At 40.3% G+C, this 19,217-nt stretch overlaps 3 protein-coding genes and 1 long non-coding RNA gene across 4 annotated transcripts; 3 read left to right on the top strand and 1 right to left on the bottom strand.

The window, feature by feature from the left end:
- The first annotated feature begins 757 nt into the window (after window positions 1-757).
- LOC128509793 (uncharacterized) lies at window positions 758-3,448 on the top strand. Its single transcript, XR_008356072.1, has 3 exons — window positions 758-897; window positions 1,017-1,107; window positions 2,387-3,448. It is a non-coding gene; the product is annotated as an uncharacterized LOC128509793 (long non-coding RNA).
- A 2,042-nt stretch (window positions 3,449-5,490) lies between these two features.
- Window positions 5,491-13,590, bottom strand: ankrd13a (ankyrin repeat domain 13A). Its single transcript, XM_053481321.1, has 15 exons — window positions 13,322-13,590; window positions 12,652-12,787; window positions 11,444-11,568; window positions 11,308-11,353; window positions 10,882-11,025; window positions 10,512-10,701; window positions 10,319-10,385; window positions 10,061-10,142; window positions 9,543-9,604; window positions 9,148-9,278; window positions 8,883-9,040; window positions 8,645-8,791; window positions 8,255-8,424; window positions 8,102-8,163; window positions 5,491-7,957 (listed from the first exon to the last, which is right to left on the bottom strand). Exons 1-15 carry the CDS (start codon window positions 13,400-13,402, stop codon window positions 7,762-7,764), a joined length of 1,797 nt encoding a protein of 598 aa, XP_053337296.1. The 5' UTR covers window positions 13,403-13,590; the 3' UTR covers window positions 5,491-7,761.
- Window positions 13,591-16,848: 3,258 nt separating this feature from the next.
- LOC128509484 (serine/threonine-protein kinase pim-2-like) lies at window positions 16,849-18,361 on the top strand. The gene is made up of 4 exons (XM_053481243.1): window positions 16,849-16,928; window positions 17,360-17,398; window positions 17,774-17,916; window positions 18,236-18,361. Exons 2-4 carry the CDS (start codon window positions 17,374-17,376, stop codon window positions 18,338-18,340), a joined length of 273 nt encoding a protein of 90 aa, XP_053337218.1. The 5' UTR covers window positions 16,849-16,928; window positions 17,360-17,373; the 3' UTR covers window positions 18,341-18,361.
- A 149-nt stretch (window positions 18,362-18,510) lies between these two features.
- On the top strand, window positions 18,511-19,217 carry LOC128509758 (serine/threonine-protein kinase pim-2-like; the record flags this gene model as incomplete). The annotated part of the gene is made up of 2 exons (XM_053481592.1): window positions 18,511-18,889; window positions 19,005-19,217. Coding segments are annotated over 2 exons (585 nt in total), but the record flags the coding sequence as incomplete, so codon positions are not given.

Raw genomic sequence — 19,217 nt, 5'->3', positions numbered from 1 at the left:
AACGTAAAGCATAAAACAACAAATCGCACAGGTGCAACCTACATAGTGTTTACTGCCCAGTCTCATTGAGGATTTTGCGAAAGAAGGATTATTTCCTATCGGAACAGCTTTACAGGACAGCCATTTTCTATCATCGTGCTCCCGGACTGAAACCGGTGAGGCCAACTAATTTCTCCCGCACCCCCACCCGCACAAACATACAATATACCAGACTTTTGACATTTTAAACATTTACTTACAGGCTGAAAATATTGTATATAATTGTAAATATTGGTATCTGCTGCACTGCATTGTCTATTTTTTGTACAATACACATGAGATACTTCCACGATTTGTTCGCATCTACGAATGTTCGTAGATCAGCAGTCTGTTCATAACTTGAATGTTGGTAGGTCCGGGCCTTACTGTACGCTAATATAATTTGTTGATTCAGAGATCAGAGATTTTTATTTATGACTCATTCGTTCTTAGTGATTTGATATTTCTACATTTTATTGTTTTTATCCTGAACTGTACTTAACTTAGCTTTAATTCCGTACACCTGGTCATATCTGAACAATATGCCAACTTTCCTTAGATACCTGAATTGACTAAAACGACACAAACCCAACAGGCTTTAGGACCTTGGATTCGTCTAAAATGCATACTACTGTACTAAACAGTATGTAAAGAGAGAGCTGGATAACTCCTATTCTAACACACTGTTTAGTACAGCAGTGTGTGTGTGTGTGTGTGAGAGAGAGAGAGAAAGGACCTAGCCATACAGATTGAACCTGTCTTAGACTACAATGATGCCTGGACTCCGGGTTTATTCGCTTGTCTTTTTCATATTAATCCTCGCTGGTGAGGCGAAGGCGAACGAAAGGCCGTATGCGGTGCTACAGAATCAAAATCTCGGTACGACGCCTTTAATGTTTTAAAGGTGAAGGTGTTTTAAAGGGAAGGTTATGACATGATGTAGGTGGCTAGTGGTCACTGCAAGGGACTGTTACATTTATCCCTCTTTTTGTTCACAGTGTTGCTCGTTAGTGTCCTGTCTGCTCTCCTGGTGGCTGTGATAGTCATGGCAGTGTGTGTGTACAAGCCGCTGAGAGCGCGGTGACTCAGGTAATTCACATTATTTACTCTTACAGTCGGTAACATGCTCACTGATGCGCCGCTGCTGAAACGCGCATGCGCAAGAGATTTAGGGCGAGTCCATTATGGGGGCCTTACAGATTCCACATTTTGTTATGTTACAACCACAAACGAAAGTGTATTTATTGGGATTTTATAGACAACACAAAGTGGAACATAATTGTGAAGCTTACAAAAAAATATATGTGAAAAGTGTGGGGCATTTGTATTCAGCTGTTCTGTGAAGCCCTCAGAGGTTTGTTAGAGATGGCGTGATGAAGCTCTGAAGCCTTCCAGCCAATTGGTTCACGAAAGGGTCCAATTCTCAATGCCTCGAAGCATGGTCACAGTACGTCCCATCACTAGTTAGAGAACGTTAGTAAACAAACTGCATCATGAAGCCCGAGGTAAAGTTGTGGAGAAGTTCAATGCAGGGTCAGGTTATCCCAAGCTTTGGCATCTCACAGTTTTGTTCGATCCTACCAAAACATGGCCGTCCTGCTCAAACCCCCAAAAGTTTGTGAGAAGAAGAACGAGGCTAGTTAAGCCCGTTATTAGACATTGTCAGCACACAAACTGTGTAAAAATGAGTGTTGTGTCTAATACATTAAGAAAATATTTTTAATGTTGAAAAGGTTTTACATTTTATATTAAACATAATTTTAGGTCCATTATTGTTAGGAAATCCTTTCATAATGTGGTTCCAATGAATTTCAAAGCCATAAGCAGAGTATTAGAGATTAGACGTCAGACATTAGAGATTCACCACCGTTTTCAACATGTAGAGGCCTTTTGTCCATCAAATATATTCGATTTGACTGTAATTCTTTTACTTCCTGTAAGGAACTTGTTTGATTCTGTTTTCCAAATTTACTTTTAAAGTTCTTAAAAAATAATCCTAAATATCGTTTGATAAAATCTTTATATATCTTAAATAATGAATCTTAAATGTCTAATCTCAATTTTCTATCCTATTTTTAATACTGAAGGAAAAAAACTGACTCTTCATGAATATAGCCGTAAATGCTGGCATGGCATTAAAAAAGAAAGATGAAAAGGTTTTCGATTCTTAGCTCCAGTAATAAAAATTTAAATATCATTGAGGGTCCCAATGAATAAAGTCATGTTGTGTATAATTATTATTATTATTATTATTATTATACTGTTTTATAGTAATTTGTGATCTCAATGTATATATCATTATATAAGAATTAATATGATTTTCACATTCAAAGCTGAAACTAATAACTGGTCTCTCTTTCTGTTTCAGTTGGTTCCTTTTAGTAATTTTTGATTTTATGTAGTTTATATTAAGTTCTGGAGAGTTCCTGTTATTTTTCTATGTTTAAGATGAAGTCTAAGTTAATTTTAAGTTAAGTTTTAGTTTATTCTAAAAGCCCTGATGGTGAGCAGATGATGAAGAAAGAAGACCTGTGAAGGACGACTCGGTTCTTCAGTATTGCATTCAGGAGCTGACATTACTCTTTTGAAAAATAGCTTTAACGTATAATCATGTGTAGTTTTAAGACGTAGACTTTTAGTTTTTTGTGAAATTAAATCAGGGAAACTATTTATGCATTCTCATGTGAAATCCTGTTTTAGTCGTTTCCCTTCTCTAACCCACTTGACCCAACTTTATCCATGTTTCTCCTGCTTTACATGTTGAACGTGTTTAAAAGTGTAAATTAGTTATACATGTAGCTTAAGTGATATGATCTGGAATTGCTTCATTTGGGCATTTCTTGGCATTTCAACAGCATTATGTGGCAATAAACTAAAGTCAGCTGATGACCTTAAGGTACTGAATAACCAGGTTCTCACATCTCGCATGGAGGTTTTTTTCCTTCCCTGTGAGTGAGTGGTTCTGGGAGCATGAAGAATCATTTTCACACATGATGGCAGGTTAAAAACGTTATTGTTTTATATATGATTTGTTTTATAAATTGGTATTCCACAACATTAAATGTAATTATCAATGAATAAACAGGTTGGTAAACCAATATCAGTGTTAAAGTACGGTTTCACAGTAACATTATAAGCCACGATAGAAGGTTAGAGAAGAATCTAATCTCTAATCTAATCTCATGATGAGAGTTTAGACGATGTGTAGCGCAGGAAAACTCTGACATTTTAGCATCACAGATGGACTGCAGAAATCTTATCGTATTATGATGAACCTTGATGTCATTACGATGTTTAATGTATATGGAGTCGAACATGAGCCTGTGTTCCGAGTCAGGGAAAAGGCGGAGGAGCTCCGTGCGTCTGATCACGTTTGTCTGAACTGCTGCTGTATTCTTTACATGTGCACTTTTTATTTTATATATTTATTTTCAGGCAGATTTTCTGTAAGATTTTATTTCTTTTTTTATTTGTGAAATAAAGCTCATGAAAAACTGAAAATGCAAGATCTACGTTTATGTGCTCTTCAAACAGGATGATATTTCTGTGGGTTGCATGAGTATTCACCCCCATTTAAACTTTTCCACATTTTGCCTTGCTACATCCAATAAGTAACTTCATTAGATTACACTGCTGTGAAAAAGTATTACGCAAAGATAATCCATTTATTAATGGGAAAAAGCTGTCCAAACCCGCCTGGGCCTATGTGAAACTGGTACAGTAGGAACTGTTGGTATGATGGTATTTTTATGAAATGCTGCGTTAGATTTACGCCAGATGTAATGGGATGCACACCTTTCCAAAAGTTTATCAGTCCACAGAATATTTGCTCAAAAATTCTTAAGGATAATCAAGATATTTTTGACAAATGTGAGATGAGTCTTTGTGTTCTTTTTGGTCAGCAGTGGCTTTCACCTAGGAACCCCCCTCCCCGTCTCTTTTTTATTTGTGAATCATGAACACTGGCCTTAACTGATGCAAGTGAGGTCTTCAATTATTTAGATGTTGTTCTGGGTTTCTTTATAAGCTCTTGGGTGATTCGTTGTGCTCTTGAAGTGATCTTGGCCGACCACTCGTGGGAAGGTTCAACACTGTACGAGTTGTATAGTAGCTAACTCGTCTCACTGAAATGGCTTTGGAACACTTTCCAAGCTGATACATGTCAATTATTTAGTTTCTATTCTTGAATTTCTTTAGATTGCAGCATGATGTGTTGCTTCCTGAGATCTTTGAACTTTGCCAGACAGGTTCTATTTAAGTGATTTCTTGATTCAACACATCTGGCATTAATCAGATCAATCATTAATTTAACTCAGCTTTCCACAAAATATAGCTAATCACAGCTCATTCATGATTAAGTCAGGGTGAATTTATTTTTTCATAATGGGCCAGGTAGATTTGGACAAGTTAACCTTATCCACCTTAACCTTACTGAATGAAATCATTATTTAAAAACTGCATTTTGTATTCACTCGTGTTATATTTGTGTAATATTCAAATGTGTTTGATGATCTCAATCATTTAAGTGTGACAAATATGCGAAATAATATTAACAAATCAGGAGGCGGCAAATACATTTTCACAGTACTGTATATAGCATCAATAGGTATACTTTTGGAAGTACAAATGAAAGCTTGATTCTAATTTTGATTGCATAAGTATTTACCCCTTTTTATTTTAATTCTGGTGCAGCCAGACACCATCAGAAATCACACGGTAAACATGTAATTAAAGGGTCACATGACCTTGAAGGACATAATCCTTCACACCTGCTCCTGGAAGAACTTATACATTTCGGATAAGTCTTGTGTAGCATGCGTTCTGTGTAACCACCTGACTGAGAAGAAATCAGCCCTAATCTCACTGCTCTGCTGTGCTCGGCTTCAAGCTTTCAAGACATTTACCAAAAAAACAAAAAATCTAATGTGGACGCAGAAATAAGCTCTTACACTCTTCATCTTTGGCCTCCCAGTGGTCAAGACTAAACCAAACCTCTTCCTTCTCAATCTCATAAGTTTCCCAATCAGTACTGACATAATGTAGCACATGTACGGTGCATGACGCATAATTGATCTAATTGAATCTGCATTTCTATTCTTGCCCCGTTCCCTTCTACATCCATCTTTCTCCTGCAGTCTGATCGGATTAGGGTGCGCAGCTCGAACCCCTGCGATCGCACACGCAGCTATGTTTAGAAGGTCATCAGCATCCAGGTTCTGCTTGGTAATAAGGTATCTGGTATTCATGTTAATCTGAGTTTATGAATGATCTTGCAAGAACATGAGCATCAGGATTGCTTGTGTGTTAGAATATCGCCATCTGCTGGTCAAGCATGAGAAGCTAAAACTTGAATTCTAACATGAAGAAAAAACATCTGGTATATCAATATACCTGATTTATGAAATAAGTGATACAAGGATGTTTTTATCAATGAACAATGTAGGCAAAACACATTTAGTGAAGTCATAGATATATATGTAAAGTGCTTTTTATTAAGTGAAAAGAGTTGTTGATGTTATCTCAGATCAAACTGTAGAGTTCAGCTCAAACAGATAATCAGCCATTAGATTGAGACCAAATAAACCCTGATATGGTCAAACTGAGCTTGTTTGGCAATTAGTTCCTTTAAAAAATTATAATAAAAACCCCAAGAGAACACCAGGAACAAAAGGTTCTTGAACACTGCTTGTACACTGTTCACAATCACAGTTGTCTTTTTTTTTTTTTTTTAGTTTCGGATAAAAAATAAACAATAATTAATCTGTTTTAGAAAATAAGGATACAGCTTACATTCACGCTGCTGAGGGTTCCTTCTGTTGTACTAACAATGTGCAGCGTGTGTGTGTGTGTGTGTGTGTGAGAGAGAGAGAGAGAGAGAGAGGGAGATAGAGAGAGAAAAAATGCTAGTCGTGTTTGCTACAATACCGGTAGAAAAGTTTGCGCTACAATCCGGCTACGTTCCAATGCACTTATCGTGACACCCTTGTTAGCTTCACCTTATTCTTTTTTTAATTGACTGAGATTTAATTGCACACAAAATGACTTGACTGATTTTGTTGTAATAATTAAAAGCAAGGCTACAAGGCGGTCACGCAGGAGTCGTCGCTTGAGCAACTAGTCTAATGTTTCCTTCTTCAGTCAGCATTTTCTATCCCTGATTTGTTTCTTTTCAGGTTTAAAGGCAGCATTACTTGCTATTAAATAAATTCTGTCTAAATTTTCTCTACATGTTTTCACCAATGTGAGTGTGAAGCAGAATCGAGTTAAGGGTGTGCGCAAGCAGACTCTAAATACCAGAACTTTTCAATCTGTGTCACTCAAGTTATAAACCATAAGTGCGGACAGAACCAAATTAAATAAATCTCTTGCTACATTCTTCCTCTTAACTCTCTCGTCTGTCTCTTGCACCACAAGCATCCAAATGCGAGTTGTGCAAGGGGAATCTACAGGCAGCACGGAGACACAAGCGAGAAGGTCAGACTCTTCCTCTACTCTTCATGTCACAGTGATGGATCTTTACACTTTAGACACTTTAGAGTCTCATAAGGCTGGATAACAGCTGGAAGGACGATGGAAAGTGGATGAAAATGTCACTTTTGTCAGACTGCAATAATGCACCAGAAAAAAATAAATCGAGCACTTCTACACCAGGTCTGAGCATACGCTCGAGCATTTTCATCTCAAGAGGCACGATGGTTTCAGTATTGCTCTTGGAGCCGAGGCGCTCGTGTCTCACAAGTAAGCGGATATTTTGAACACGTCCCGCATAATCTAAAAACGATCTTTCTTTAAGCTATATTAGCCGTGTTAGCCCCTGTGTCCCGAAATTACGGATCATATTAATATTCTAATCCTTACCTAGACTTTTATGATTTTTAACATAATCCTAATTTTCTGGAGAGGAAGGAATTGGATTACAGGATGCACTTCATTTTAGAAGTGTTAGAATAAAACACTGTGTCGTGCTGCTATAGTAAAATAATCAGCAGCAGCTGGAGCAGTGACCACGGTTCGAGTAACCACACTGTGGATGATTCTTTTCCTAAAACAGCATGCCCCCGAGTGTTTTGTTTCCATGCATCAGTTGGTCCTAGTTTAATTTTATTCATGAACTTTATCATATATTCTATCCTTTTATAGTGGCGCTTAGTTGTTCTAGCAGCTTGGATCATTAACCAACAACTATTAATTTCTAGCTAACAAAACATGAGGCTGGAACTCTTAAGTGCTCGTCCCTCAGGAGCTACCGGAACGTTCTCTGATCTCTAAACGTCCTCCGTGTTACCGTGTCACTAAAAAAAAAACGGAAGAACCCTGAGATAACGTAGAACTAAACAGAGCTTGCTTTTAAGGTTCTGTATACTTACTTATACAACACGCACACACCTAATGACTATCACACACACGCACACTCACACATACAATGTTTCTCTCTCACACACAGTCTCAGTGAAGCAGCTCGGAGTTTATCTCCGAGACGCAGCAGCATCGTCGTCTCAGGAAAAGCGGAGCAAGAACAACAGGAAGTGTTGTTGTTTAAAAGAGCTTTGTGGTCTTTAGCGAGTTAAAGTGTGTTTTTCAACGTTAGACTATGAGCGATGATTCTTGTCTTAGCGAATGGATCGTTCCATCATATAATAATAAAAAGGCGGAGCGGGAAGTGAAGGTCAAGTGCCGCTGAGGAAACAGACTTTCACATCTGTCCTTCCGTCATCTCCTGGTTTCTTTCTGATCCTCTTATCGTTATTTTTCCGTGAGCGAGAGTTGCAGGATCCTCGCCAGCTCCTCCTCCTCCTCTTTCCGTTTCTTTTCCTCTTCCTCCTGCGCTCGGGCCGACAGCTCCATGGCCAGTCGGAGGTCGGAGTCCAGACTGGAGGCGGAGTCCGTGCTGGTGGGTGTGGTCTCGCTGAGATCCACAAGGACGCCTTCGGAGACATTCCTGAGGTCAAGAGACATGATGCAGGATAGTGAGTGATCATGTCCTAATACACAAGTCTCACATCACACACGTACACACACACACACAGAGCTCATGATTTAAAAAAAAAGAAATCTCAGTTAGGATAAGGAACAACTGACTCACCCGTCGCTAGAGCTTTCTGCCATGCTGTGTGTCGAAACTCCATTCGAGTCGCTCCAAGGGTTCTAGAAATCAAAGAAGAGCAATAATAATGAGACAGACACACACACACACACACAATAAAAGGTCATAACACAGAGACACACACATACAGACCTGTGCGCTGTGGCTGCTGGACTCGAGCAGGCTCTGGTGGATGGCGTACTGCAGCAGCTCCTCGTCGTGGTTGGTGGGGTGGTGTGTGTGTGTGTGTCTGCTGCCACCACGTTGGTGATAATCAGAAGGAAACGTAAAAACAGAGGGGGACACCTGGAACGGTGTGACATCTGGAAAAAGAGGGGGAGAGAGAGAGAGAGAGAGAGAAAGAGAGAGATTTAAACCCCATCCAGATTTTAGAGTTTAGGACTACTGAGAGTCTACAGTCGGATAAAAGCTCCTGAATCCGCTACTGAAAACACTTAGTTAAGCAATAATGAGTTTCCTCGTTACTGCTGGAAATCGATTACATTTATTTTTACTTTAAAACGTATTCTGATTGTGTAGTACCTAAAGCTTCAGTGCTTTCGCCTTCCTTTTCCTCCGTTGGTGAAGGTGTAGTGGGGGACTGGCTCGCCTCGGCAGGCTCCTCCGTGCTGCACTTGTTCACATTCCCGAATGTGATGCGTGCATTGAGCACGTGGAACAGCGGGATTTCTGGTAAAAGATTGAAAATCAGCATCGGTCTTCAGGTTATCCAACAGAACAAACAATTTATTTCAGTACAATAAGTGCACTGGGGCATTACCGATCTTGACAGGGAAGCCCGGGGGGAAGCGGAGCTGGATGAAGTCCCGGAGCCGGGCGAAGTGTGTGCTGGTGCGAGCCATCAGGTTGATGATGGGGGTGACCTGCTCCACCAGAGAGAGGGGGTGCTCCTCGCTCATCCACAACGTCCCCTTAAACCTGACCAGCAACAACATACACCATCATTTACTCCACACGTGTTCCAGATGGACAGAATTTACTCTCTTTTTTTTTTAAAAAAGGAAATTAAACTGTAATTTATTCACCTTTGGGTTCTGATGGTGAGCTCAATGGGGCGGCCAATGTCTCGGTCCTGCAGGTCAAAGTCCGGGTTAAAATACTCCTCCGGCGTAATGGCGGTCGGGTTTGTCGCCGTCGCGTATTCCAGAGTTAAATCCTTAATTAATAAATAAATAAAGTCATTAATAATTTAAGAAAATGACATTTGGTTTTACACCCCATAAGCTGATGTCTTATTAGTTAGACTCCTTAAAAGAAAAATAAAATCCTGTTCGTTGACATTGTACTTAAAATCCTAATGCTGATTGATCAGAGGGAGTTGATTAATTACAGAGAAAGGCAGCTTCACACCACAGGCGTGTACAGCACTAACAGTACCACGGCTCTATTCCTTATACATCACCCAACACTGTTCACCTACCCCCTGAGCACTGATCTGCTGCTCTACGGTCCCGAGAAAACACTCCAGCACGTTCCTCTCACCTGAGGACACACACACAGACAAAAACCTTTATACCTCAGAACTGGATCCCAGGGACTATCTCAGACTAGTGCAGGTTATTATATTACTTTAAGTTAAAGCACTAATGTACGAGGGGCGTTCAAGTCTACAAAATGTACAAGAATCCACTTTTCCTAGTCTTCCACTTTTGCTCGGAAACCCTCACAGTAGAAAGTTTTCTCAGTACGCCGGAGCCATGATCAGCCTGCCTGCTTCACGTCTGAAACGCTGGCCTCCCAGGAACTCCTTTAATGGCCCAAACATGTAAAAATGGCTCGTATATGAATGTGGCAATAACTCTCAGCCGAGTTTCTGTAATGTTGCAGGTAGTGATGAGACGGCCTAGGGTCTCATCACCGTACTGTTAAGCACATAGTCTCGATTTGACTTGAACGCCCATCGTATCAGAACAGCCGTCATGATGAGTAAGTAGTTACTTTTGATCCTGGCTTTCTCTTCGTCGGTCAGGTGCTCCGTCCTCGTGCGAATCACCACGTTCACGTTGTTGACGGAGAACACCTAAACAACATCAACACAACCAACATCATCATCATCATCATCAAACAACATCCTGGTTTTGTAAATACAATCGTGCTGTTGCTCTAGAACACTATGTAGCACATGTTGAACTCTGTATTCTGATTGGACGGGACTGCATCACACAGACAAGTCTCATGAACTTGTGTTACATTCACCTTCGCTTCAAATCCGTTCACCATTTCGGTTCGGTCTGTTCTCCAGCCCCAGATCCCGGATTTACACCTGCATAAACGCGCGCACACACACACACACATCATCACCTCGTTTGGAACCAGCTTCTGATTCTGCAAGCCTCGAGACAACAGTGAGACGTGTTTAAGACATACATGAGACATGGTGAAGACTCACCTCTCGAACGAGATGTCCTTGGTGTCTAAGAAGGTGTTGACGATGGGCGTGGTCAGACGCTTGGCCACTTCCTGTTGGTCAGGCTGCATGGAGTCGAGCGTGACCTCATCCAGCTCACGCGTGATATCGAATCGCTCCGTGTCCACCACCTTGTCTTCATGATTCACCTCTATCAGCTCGGCGCAGTTCTCTAACCACACACACACACACACACACACACACACAAAAATCATTACTGAATCTTTGGAGCTTATTAAAAAAGAATAAAAATAAAAAAAGAGAGCGCAAGAGTTACAGTAAATGAATCAGTGTGTATAAGTGTGTGTGTGTGTGTGTGTGTGTGTGTGTGTGTGTGTGTGTGTGTGTATACCATCTCCCTTAAAGATGTAGCTCCGCCTCCCCCTGATCCAAGTCATGTTCTCAAATCCGAGCAGCGTGGCATCCACTCGCAGACTCGTGCCGCTCTTCCAGATACGACACACATCGCTCGGACACACACGCGACACTAATGGAACTGTCTCACACACACACACACACACACACATAAAAAAATAAAAATAATTAATTAAATTATAATATATTATTATAAATGTTACAACTGATTACGACAAGCGTCCCTGCGTTACTATGGAGACGGTAGAGTCTGTGGCCAGGTTTAGCTGCACTACTGTCACAGTGCAGTTCTGCATGAAACTAATCAACACCTTCTGACCAATCAGAACGGAGAATGTGATGACCACGAGTGTGTAGAAATTGGTGGACACACACACACACACACACACACACACACACTTACTCCAGCTGGTGAACTCCCACTTCATCTCCATGTAGAAATCTGGAGACTGCAGGAAGAGAGAGAGAGAGATAAAGAAGGTGATGTGTGTGTGTGTGTGTGTGTGTGTGTGTTCAGAGACAGAAGGAGTCTCGCTCACCTCCCGGATCTTGCAGAGTAACTCTGGCACGCCCGCCAGAGCCGTGGAGGCTTTCAGGTAATCTCGCCGCTGCAGGACCAGCTGCACCATCTCCGGATCCCCAGTACTGACCGCTTCCTGAAGCACTGTGTGCGTGCACGCACATGCACACACACACACACACACACACACACGCACACACGCACACGCGCGCGCGTGCGCGCGCACACACACAGACATGAAACATCAGTTATACACAACTGATAACATGATGTCTGGTTTGTGGTGTTCGGGGTTCAGAGAGTAGAGAGATCATTGAGTATTTAAAACACACACACACAGAATTCACTGTATTTCCTTTTTAGCGTGCTTTCCTTATCTGCGAGTGAAACTCTTGATGCATGAGCAGCCATGCGTGCCAACAAACGCACGCCCACACACACACGCCCACACACACGCGCACGTATTTAACTTTGGCTTTCTTTCAAAAGCCTTTAGTACTATATTGGTTTAATTATTGATGCGTTTCATGACTTTATGCTATAGATGAGAGTGAGATCTCTTTACAGTAACACACACACACCTATTCACACTCATACACAGTAATTGACCAACAGGAGTCATGGGGCAACAAGGCACTTCCTCAGCAAATTTTTAAATACATCACATAATACATCATGCTTTCTCTCTACTTCTTTTTCTCTCTTACACAAGATAAAGCAAAGGTTTTTTTATTTTTATCTTATCTTTTTTTTTAATTTAAAACCCTGACTATCGTGAGTCAGTATGTACACACACACACACACACACATGCACACACACACACACAAAGTGTGCGGTGTCTTTTATAAAGTTGCAAGAGATGTGAAAGCTGTGAAGTTTCAGTGGTATAAGTGGAATTAACCCCTCAGTGCACACACACACACACACACACAGTCTGAGTGCTGACCGTGACGCTGGGTTTGTACACCTGCAGACCCGTCACTGAGAGCTTCCACACTGAATATATATAATAAAAGTGGAATCCGAACATACAGGGGTGTGCATGTGTGTGTTCAAATCACACAATTGTCCAAGAGCCCCAGGGTCTGTGTGTGTGTGTGAGATGATTTGTCTGAGTATTGATGTGCGCATGATGATGTGTGTGTGTGCGTAAGACGATTTGTCTGTGTGATGACGGTGTGTGTGATCATGGTGTGTGTGTGTGTGTGTGTGTGTGATGACCTCACCGGTCCAGTTCTTGGAGTTCTCCTTGGTGACCTGGGCTCCGTGTCTCAGCAGCACTCGCACCGACTCCAGGTGACCCAGAGACACGGCCAAGTGCAGCGGCGTGCGTCCTCTCGGGTCCACCTCCTCCACGCCGTGCTGCTCATCATAAACAACAACAACAACATGAACAACAACACAACATATAACATTCACTATATGACACACACAGGTCACGTGACTGGCAGCGCACTTCCTCGTTACTCTGCGGCTCTGCGCAGCAGCGTCCCAATCCGCGTGCTGCTCAATCTTCACGCGCACTCCACAGGCGATGATGTTATGATATTCTAAACACTACCTAGTGCACTAGCGTGTTGTTCGGGACGCTGCCCGAGATACACCAGCTACAAAACACCCACATCAGCGAAACTGAGATTTTAATACGCTTGTCTTAGATTTATTAGCAAAATCCAAGACAATATTGTAATTACACAACAACAGAACACGATGTTAAGTGTATTAACTATTTAAATCCTTAATTTACGCGTGTTAGGTATTCAGTTAGCTAGCATGCTAACGTTGGAGTGAGTATGTAGCCTAGCTGCTCCACGGTGCAAAAACATAACTTTTAACAAAAAAGTTCCCGCTAAAGATATAAATATATACATATTAATTAAATGAGTATGTTTATACCGTTTGTATCTGTTTCTCCAGCTGCCTGTAGTCATTCTCCCAGACCAGCCAGTGCAGGGGAAACTTCTCCCTGAAGTCCATCTCACACTGATTTTATTAAAAAATAACACAAATATCAGAACAAAAAATAAACTAGTACCCAGAACCAACAGTTCCCATGAACGACATTGGTTTAAATATAAAACAAACTCATTTAATTCTAATTACTAAGCGAAAAGACATGGTAGAAAAAGCAGAGAATTTCCAAAATAAAACTTTTCCACAAAACCAGGAAGTGATCGGATCAGACCATTAGCGCCAAACACGCGGGGGGGGGTGACTCGAGATTCCTAAAATATCTATCTGTATTTATTAAATACCATGAGAGTGGCAGTTTCAGGTACATGTTGAAAATTGTTTTCGAAAGGTTTATAAGTAATTATTTTCTAAATGTTTAACAGAAAATATCTCATCTTCATAATGGTCACTTCCAAACGCAGGACGATTCCATTTCGAGAGGCGGGGTGTGTGTGTTTGTGTTTGTGTGTGTGTGTGTGTGTACTATGTTTTGTTAATACGAGTGTATTCATTATTCTTTTTTTTATCGTAGATATAAACGAAACATGAGAAAAGAGTTTGTAGAAATAGTGAAAATGTTAAAGTTATAAATCATCAGATCAGCTTTAATGTAATAATCAGTGATATTAATATTTCAGGTTGAAGCCCACATACATGTCTGTCTTTATGGCAGAACTTATTAAAACAAAGAAATAAAATGTTTTAAGGTCGAGTATCTTACAACTTGTTTACTAAGTTTACTTCTTTCATTGTCAGCCAAATACACTCCCTGTTCGGTAATCGAATCACAGATGAGTAATCGAAAAGTAGATCGGATAAAGATTAGATTTTATCTTTAAAAACTCCAGCACATTAAAATCCACTTATACCACTACAGCATTGTTACTTTAGTGGTAAACATATGAACTAATCCCAGTAAAAATATTCAGTTGAACTTTTCCTATTAATATCTATTGGTGTAGGTGATTGTTTACGCTGAACAAGTAGCTTATTAGTAGCTTATTTTTAAAAATCACCTTAATATTTTTATTTAACTCATGGTGCAGGTTAAACTTCGGGCAGATATCTAAGCTCAGTGGTTAGGGCATTGGACTACGGTTCGGAAGATCCCAGGTTAAAACCCCTCAACCACCAGGTTGCCACTGTTGGGCCCTTGAGCAAGGCCCTTAACCCTCAACTGCTCAGATGTGTAATGAGATAATAATGAGATAAAAATGGATAAGACATTTAGGCATTTGGCGGTAAATGTAAGTACTGCAAAAGTTTCTGTCCAGCCTATTTTGCGTAATGCTGTGACATAATTTCAGTAAGAAAATAAAATAGTAATAACTGCTTATAACTTCACTTTTACTCAACATTCAGTTTGGGTATTTTACACGCCCTCACTTCGGACTGCTGTGAATATGTTTGCTCTAACACCCCGTATTTTAATTCATAGTGGTACTTCACATTACTGCTTGATGTTAGGGCCATGGTTTTGGAACATATGAGACAAACAGGTTTTAAACTTCCCGCAGGAAAAATAAATATACATTCATCTTTCTGTTTATCTTTGAAGGTTTAGTGTTCATGGTGTACTTACCTTTTCTTTAGAGTAAGGCATGTTGTGCCCCGGTTTCGTTTGTGTTTGGTGAGGATTGTGGCAGCTTGTAGGTACATTATGATCGCTTCTGTGTCTTCTGCATACTATGTCTGTGCACTGTAAACTTGTTGACTGGCTCTGTTGAGTGACATGTATAATCACACCCACCTCAGGGAAAAAAAGATAATCTGGAATAAAAAAAGTGCTAGATGTTGTGATATAATTAGGCCCATAACTGCTTATGACGCCCCTTCTACATTGCATTTATGGTGCAGGTTAAATTTCCGGGACCGATGGCAATCATTGTATTTATTCTCATTTTAAAACAATGGTAAGACCTTCAGTCAACATGCACACATGCATTCACACACTTTGGGCAAATTAGGGAACACCAATTAACCTAATCTGTATGTCTTTGAACTGTGGGAGGACATACAAACTTCATGCACACAGACCCCCAAGCATGATTCAAACCTGGACCCAAGAGCTAACCACTAAGCCCTCATGCCAACTTTATTTATATAAATACCATATTAAATAATTTTTAAAATTAAAAATGCAATGGTTTCTGCATAGACAGCACAGTGTTGTAGTGGTTAGCACTGTCGCCTTGCACCTGCAGAATCCACGTTCGATTCCCGTCTCTGTGTGCATGGAGTTTGCAGTTCTCCCTGTGCTTAGGGGGTTTACCCTGGGTACTCCGGTTTCCTCCCACAGTCCAAAGTTAATTAGCCCCAAATTGCCTGAAGTGTGTGAATGAGTGTTTGAGTGCATGTATGTGTGTGTGTGCCCTGCGATAGATTGGCACCCTGTCCAGGGTGTGCCCGGCCTTGTGTCCTAAGTCTCAGATAGGCTCCAGGTCCTCCATGACGCTGAATACAGGATAAAGCGGTATAGACGATGAGTGAGTGAGTGAGTGGTTTCTCTATACATTTTTACCCCTAAGAGTAAATTGTTTTGTTACGGATAGTAGAATGTAGATGGGCCCTGTAGAAACAGATGAAAAAAAATGAAACTGTAAAATAAAAAAGTCCATTAAAGCGGATCAATTACTGGTCCTGAGAGAGAGAGAGAGAGAGAGAGAGTATCAAAGATTGGCATTGACAAAAATGAACATTAGTATTGCCAAAGATTCTGAGCATCTTTGCAATTTGATATAAGGCTGTTTTGAAATATGGATTTAACTTTGCAGTCAAAAATAGTGACACTAGTGATGAAATCTACTGAAAAAGAAGGAAAGCAAAAAGCAAAAATTAGAAGAATAAGAAAAAAGGAAAAGAAAAAAGAGACCGACTCTCTCTCTCTCTTTACATTGTTATAACCCGGTGTAACCCTGTCACTGCCCTCAGGATTCGAGCGCAAACTCTTACATTTAAGGGAAGAATTGTTGCGCGCGCACACCGGCATGGTTCTAGTTCGTCGTTTTTTCACAATCACCGACACAAACATTTTAATTTTAAAAGACGATCAAATGTTCTTTAAAACTATCTTTAAATTGATTTTTGACAGAAGACGATTATATAACGAGACAGCGAGAACCATACTTTTTACAGGATTTATGTTTTTTTTTTTTTTAACAAAACCGCCGAAAACAACGGAGCCAAAAAAAAAAAAAAAGATAATTCTCAAAATAGACACTTACTTTTTCATCCGAGAGTGAAGACCGGACGGAGTCCACTAACTGTCAGGTTTAAACCTCCCGAGAGCCGGACTCGCGCGGTATTTCCTCACGCAGGTCCTTCAGGTCATTCAAGCGCGTGTTTCCCGAACGCGCGCGCGTCCACTATTAAAACGCAGAGCGTGTCCCTCTGTGTGCGCGTGCTGGCGAGCAATTTTATTACGTCACAATCGACGACTTCCACGCTCGGGTTTGGGTTAGTGATTACTACGGGTGGGAGCTTCTTCGATTAAACTCGCTGGGAAAGCAGGAGTAAAAACTCTACTGGTCGATAACTTTAATATTCCAAGGTAACTGTTTTATCTACATTTTCCTCTGAGCTGAGAGTCTTACTGGGAAGTTAAGCTGAGTGTGTGTGGAATTTGTATATTCTCCTCCCATAGTAGTGTACAGTATGATTGAGGGTGTGTGCACCTGTAGGTTGCAATGTCAGAGTTCAGTGAGTGATTGAGCTGCAGTGTGCATGGTAATTGATATCCTGCATGAAATGTTTTCATAAAGTGACCCTTAGAAATAATACTGGATGTATCTCCTAAAGATTAAAGCTGTCAGTACAAATTAAGTTCTTGAAGCGCCATTGTGTAGTCAAGTCTAAACACACACACACACACTGCAGGAAAAATACATATAGACAAAAGACATTACATAAGCAAAAGCAGTGATAATTCTTGGCACGGTTGTTTCCTAATGTATTTGTTTCTGAACTTTTTTTATTATGTAGGAGATTCAAACATCATGGACATGGCCACTACATCTGCAGGTAAGTCAGAGTACACCATGTTCCTAAAACTATTATAAAAATACACTTCCAAAATCTAGCTAGATAACTTAAGCCAGTTTAAATGAACAGTAGAGAAACAGAGAGATGATGATGAGGCCATGATGTATTCAAGGGTACAACTGCTTATTATAGCACTGTATTATGTTAAAGTGTACCAGGTGCATGTAAAATAATCCTACAGTTTGGGGATATACAAGTAATTAATAGAAATAATAAAAGATTACGGAGCTGCACTCTGGATTGAGTAAACTGTAACACTGTAATGTATTACATCACAATAAAGAAAAAACATTGCTTATCACTTGATAAGCAATGTTAATAAAATGTTAATAACACACATCTCATCGCTGAAAGACTACAGCAGTAGAGCTAAAGAACACCTGGCTTTTTCATTCCTGACTGAGGAGGTAACATCACGATACGCCATAGGAGCTCTACTGGGACGCGGAGGTTTCGGTGCTGTTTTTGCAGGAGTTCGGAAAGCAGATGCCAGAGAGGTACAATGTTTGCACATATCCAGTTATTTATCATTAATTATAATTAAACTGAAAAAAGTATTATAAAACATTATGAATGACAGACCTCCCTATACAGATGTACCATGTACCTATAAGCCCCACCCAACTCCACACACCCAAACAAACATATTTACAGTATGTTGTGATCAAGTTTTAATGCATACTGTATCATGACTGAAAAAGCTTCCATAAAGTTTCAATTACTGACATCTAGTCACTGTGCGATTTTATTATTTATACCATTGTTAAATGCAAGCTTTTAAAATTTACAAATTTTTTTGTTTGTTTATGTCAACAGGTTGCTGTTAAATTTTTCAAAAAGGATTCATACTTTGGCATGATGACCATGGTAAGTAAATTTATTTTATGTCTGAGGATCAGTGAAGTAATAGAGTACAAATAACAAACATCCTTTAGATTAATATTTTTGTCCTTATTTTCCATATCCGGTCATTTGGCTTATAACATTCAGCGTTTATAAGGTATCAGGTAAAATAGATACCAGTGAAAGATGTCCATAGACTAGTTGTATTTACTTCAAACTGATGGTAACCCTGTCTCTTCTAATTTTAGCCCGGAGAGACAGGTGTCCTCCCTATAGAGGTGGGACTAATGGAGTTGGTATCCAAACCATTCCGCAGTCCATATGTTCTGGAGCTGCTGGAATGGTTTGAGATACCCAACTTTATTGTACTGATCCTGGAGCGACCCAGCCCCTGCGTGGACCTCCTAGGATTCTGTGATTTTTACAATGGTAAGCTGCCTGAAGCCCTGGCTCGAGACATCATGCTACAGTTGGTTCGGGCAGCTTATCATTGCTACAACTGTGGAGTGTTTCACAACGACATCAAGCCTGAGAATGTTCTTATAAACACTCTGACCATGCAAATTAAATTAATCGATTTTGGCTCTGGAAAACTGCTTAATGACGAACCCTATAACTATTGCACCAGTAAGTACATACAGTATGGGATGGATGAAAAATATGGGATGGATAAAAAAGAAAGCAGTGGAGAACCTGCTATTGTAATGCTGCTGATTGTTGTTGTTCATTCTTGTACACTTAGGCACTCCAGTCTACAGCCCTCCTGAATATTACACACAAAAACAGTACATGGGCTGCCATGCTACTATCTGGTTTTTGGGTGTTGTACTGTTTCAGATGGTCTGTGGAGACATACCCTTTAAGTCCTCAACTGAAATTATTCAAGGGCACCTGCACTTCCCTCCCGTAATTTCCAAAGGTAAGAAAATGCACAAACATCACATTTAGACCTGTA

Source organism: Clarias gariepinus, chromosome 21 (genome assembly GCF_024256425.1).
Source record: "Clarias gariepinus isolate MV-2021 ecotype Netherlands chromosome 21, CGAR_prim_01v2, whole genome shotgun sequence".
Lineage (NCBI taxonomy): Eukaryota > Metazoa > Chordata > Actinopteri > Siluriformes > Clariidae > Clarias > Clarias gariepinus.
This window is presented reverse-complemented; position numbering and strand designations above follow the sequence as displayed.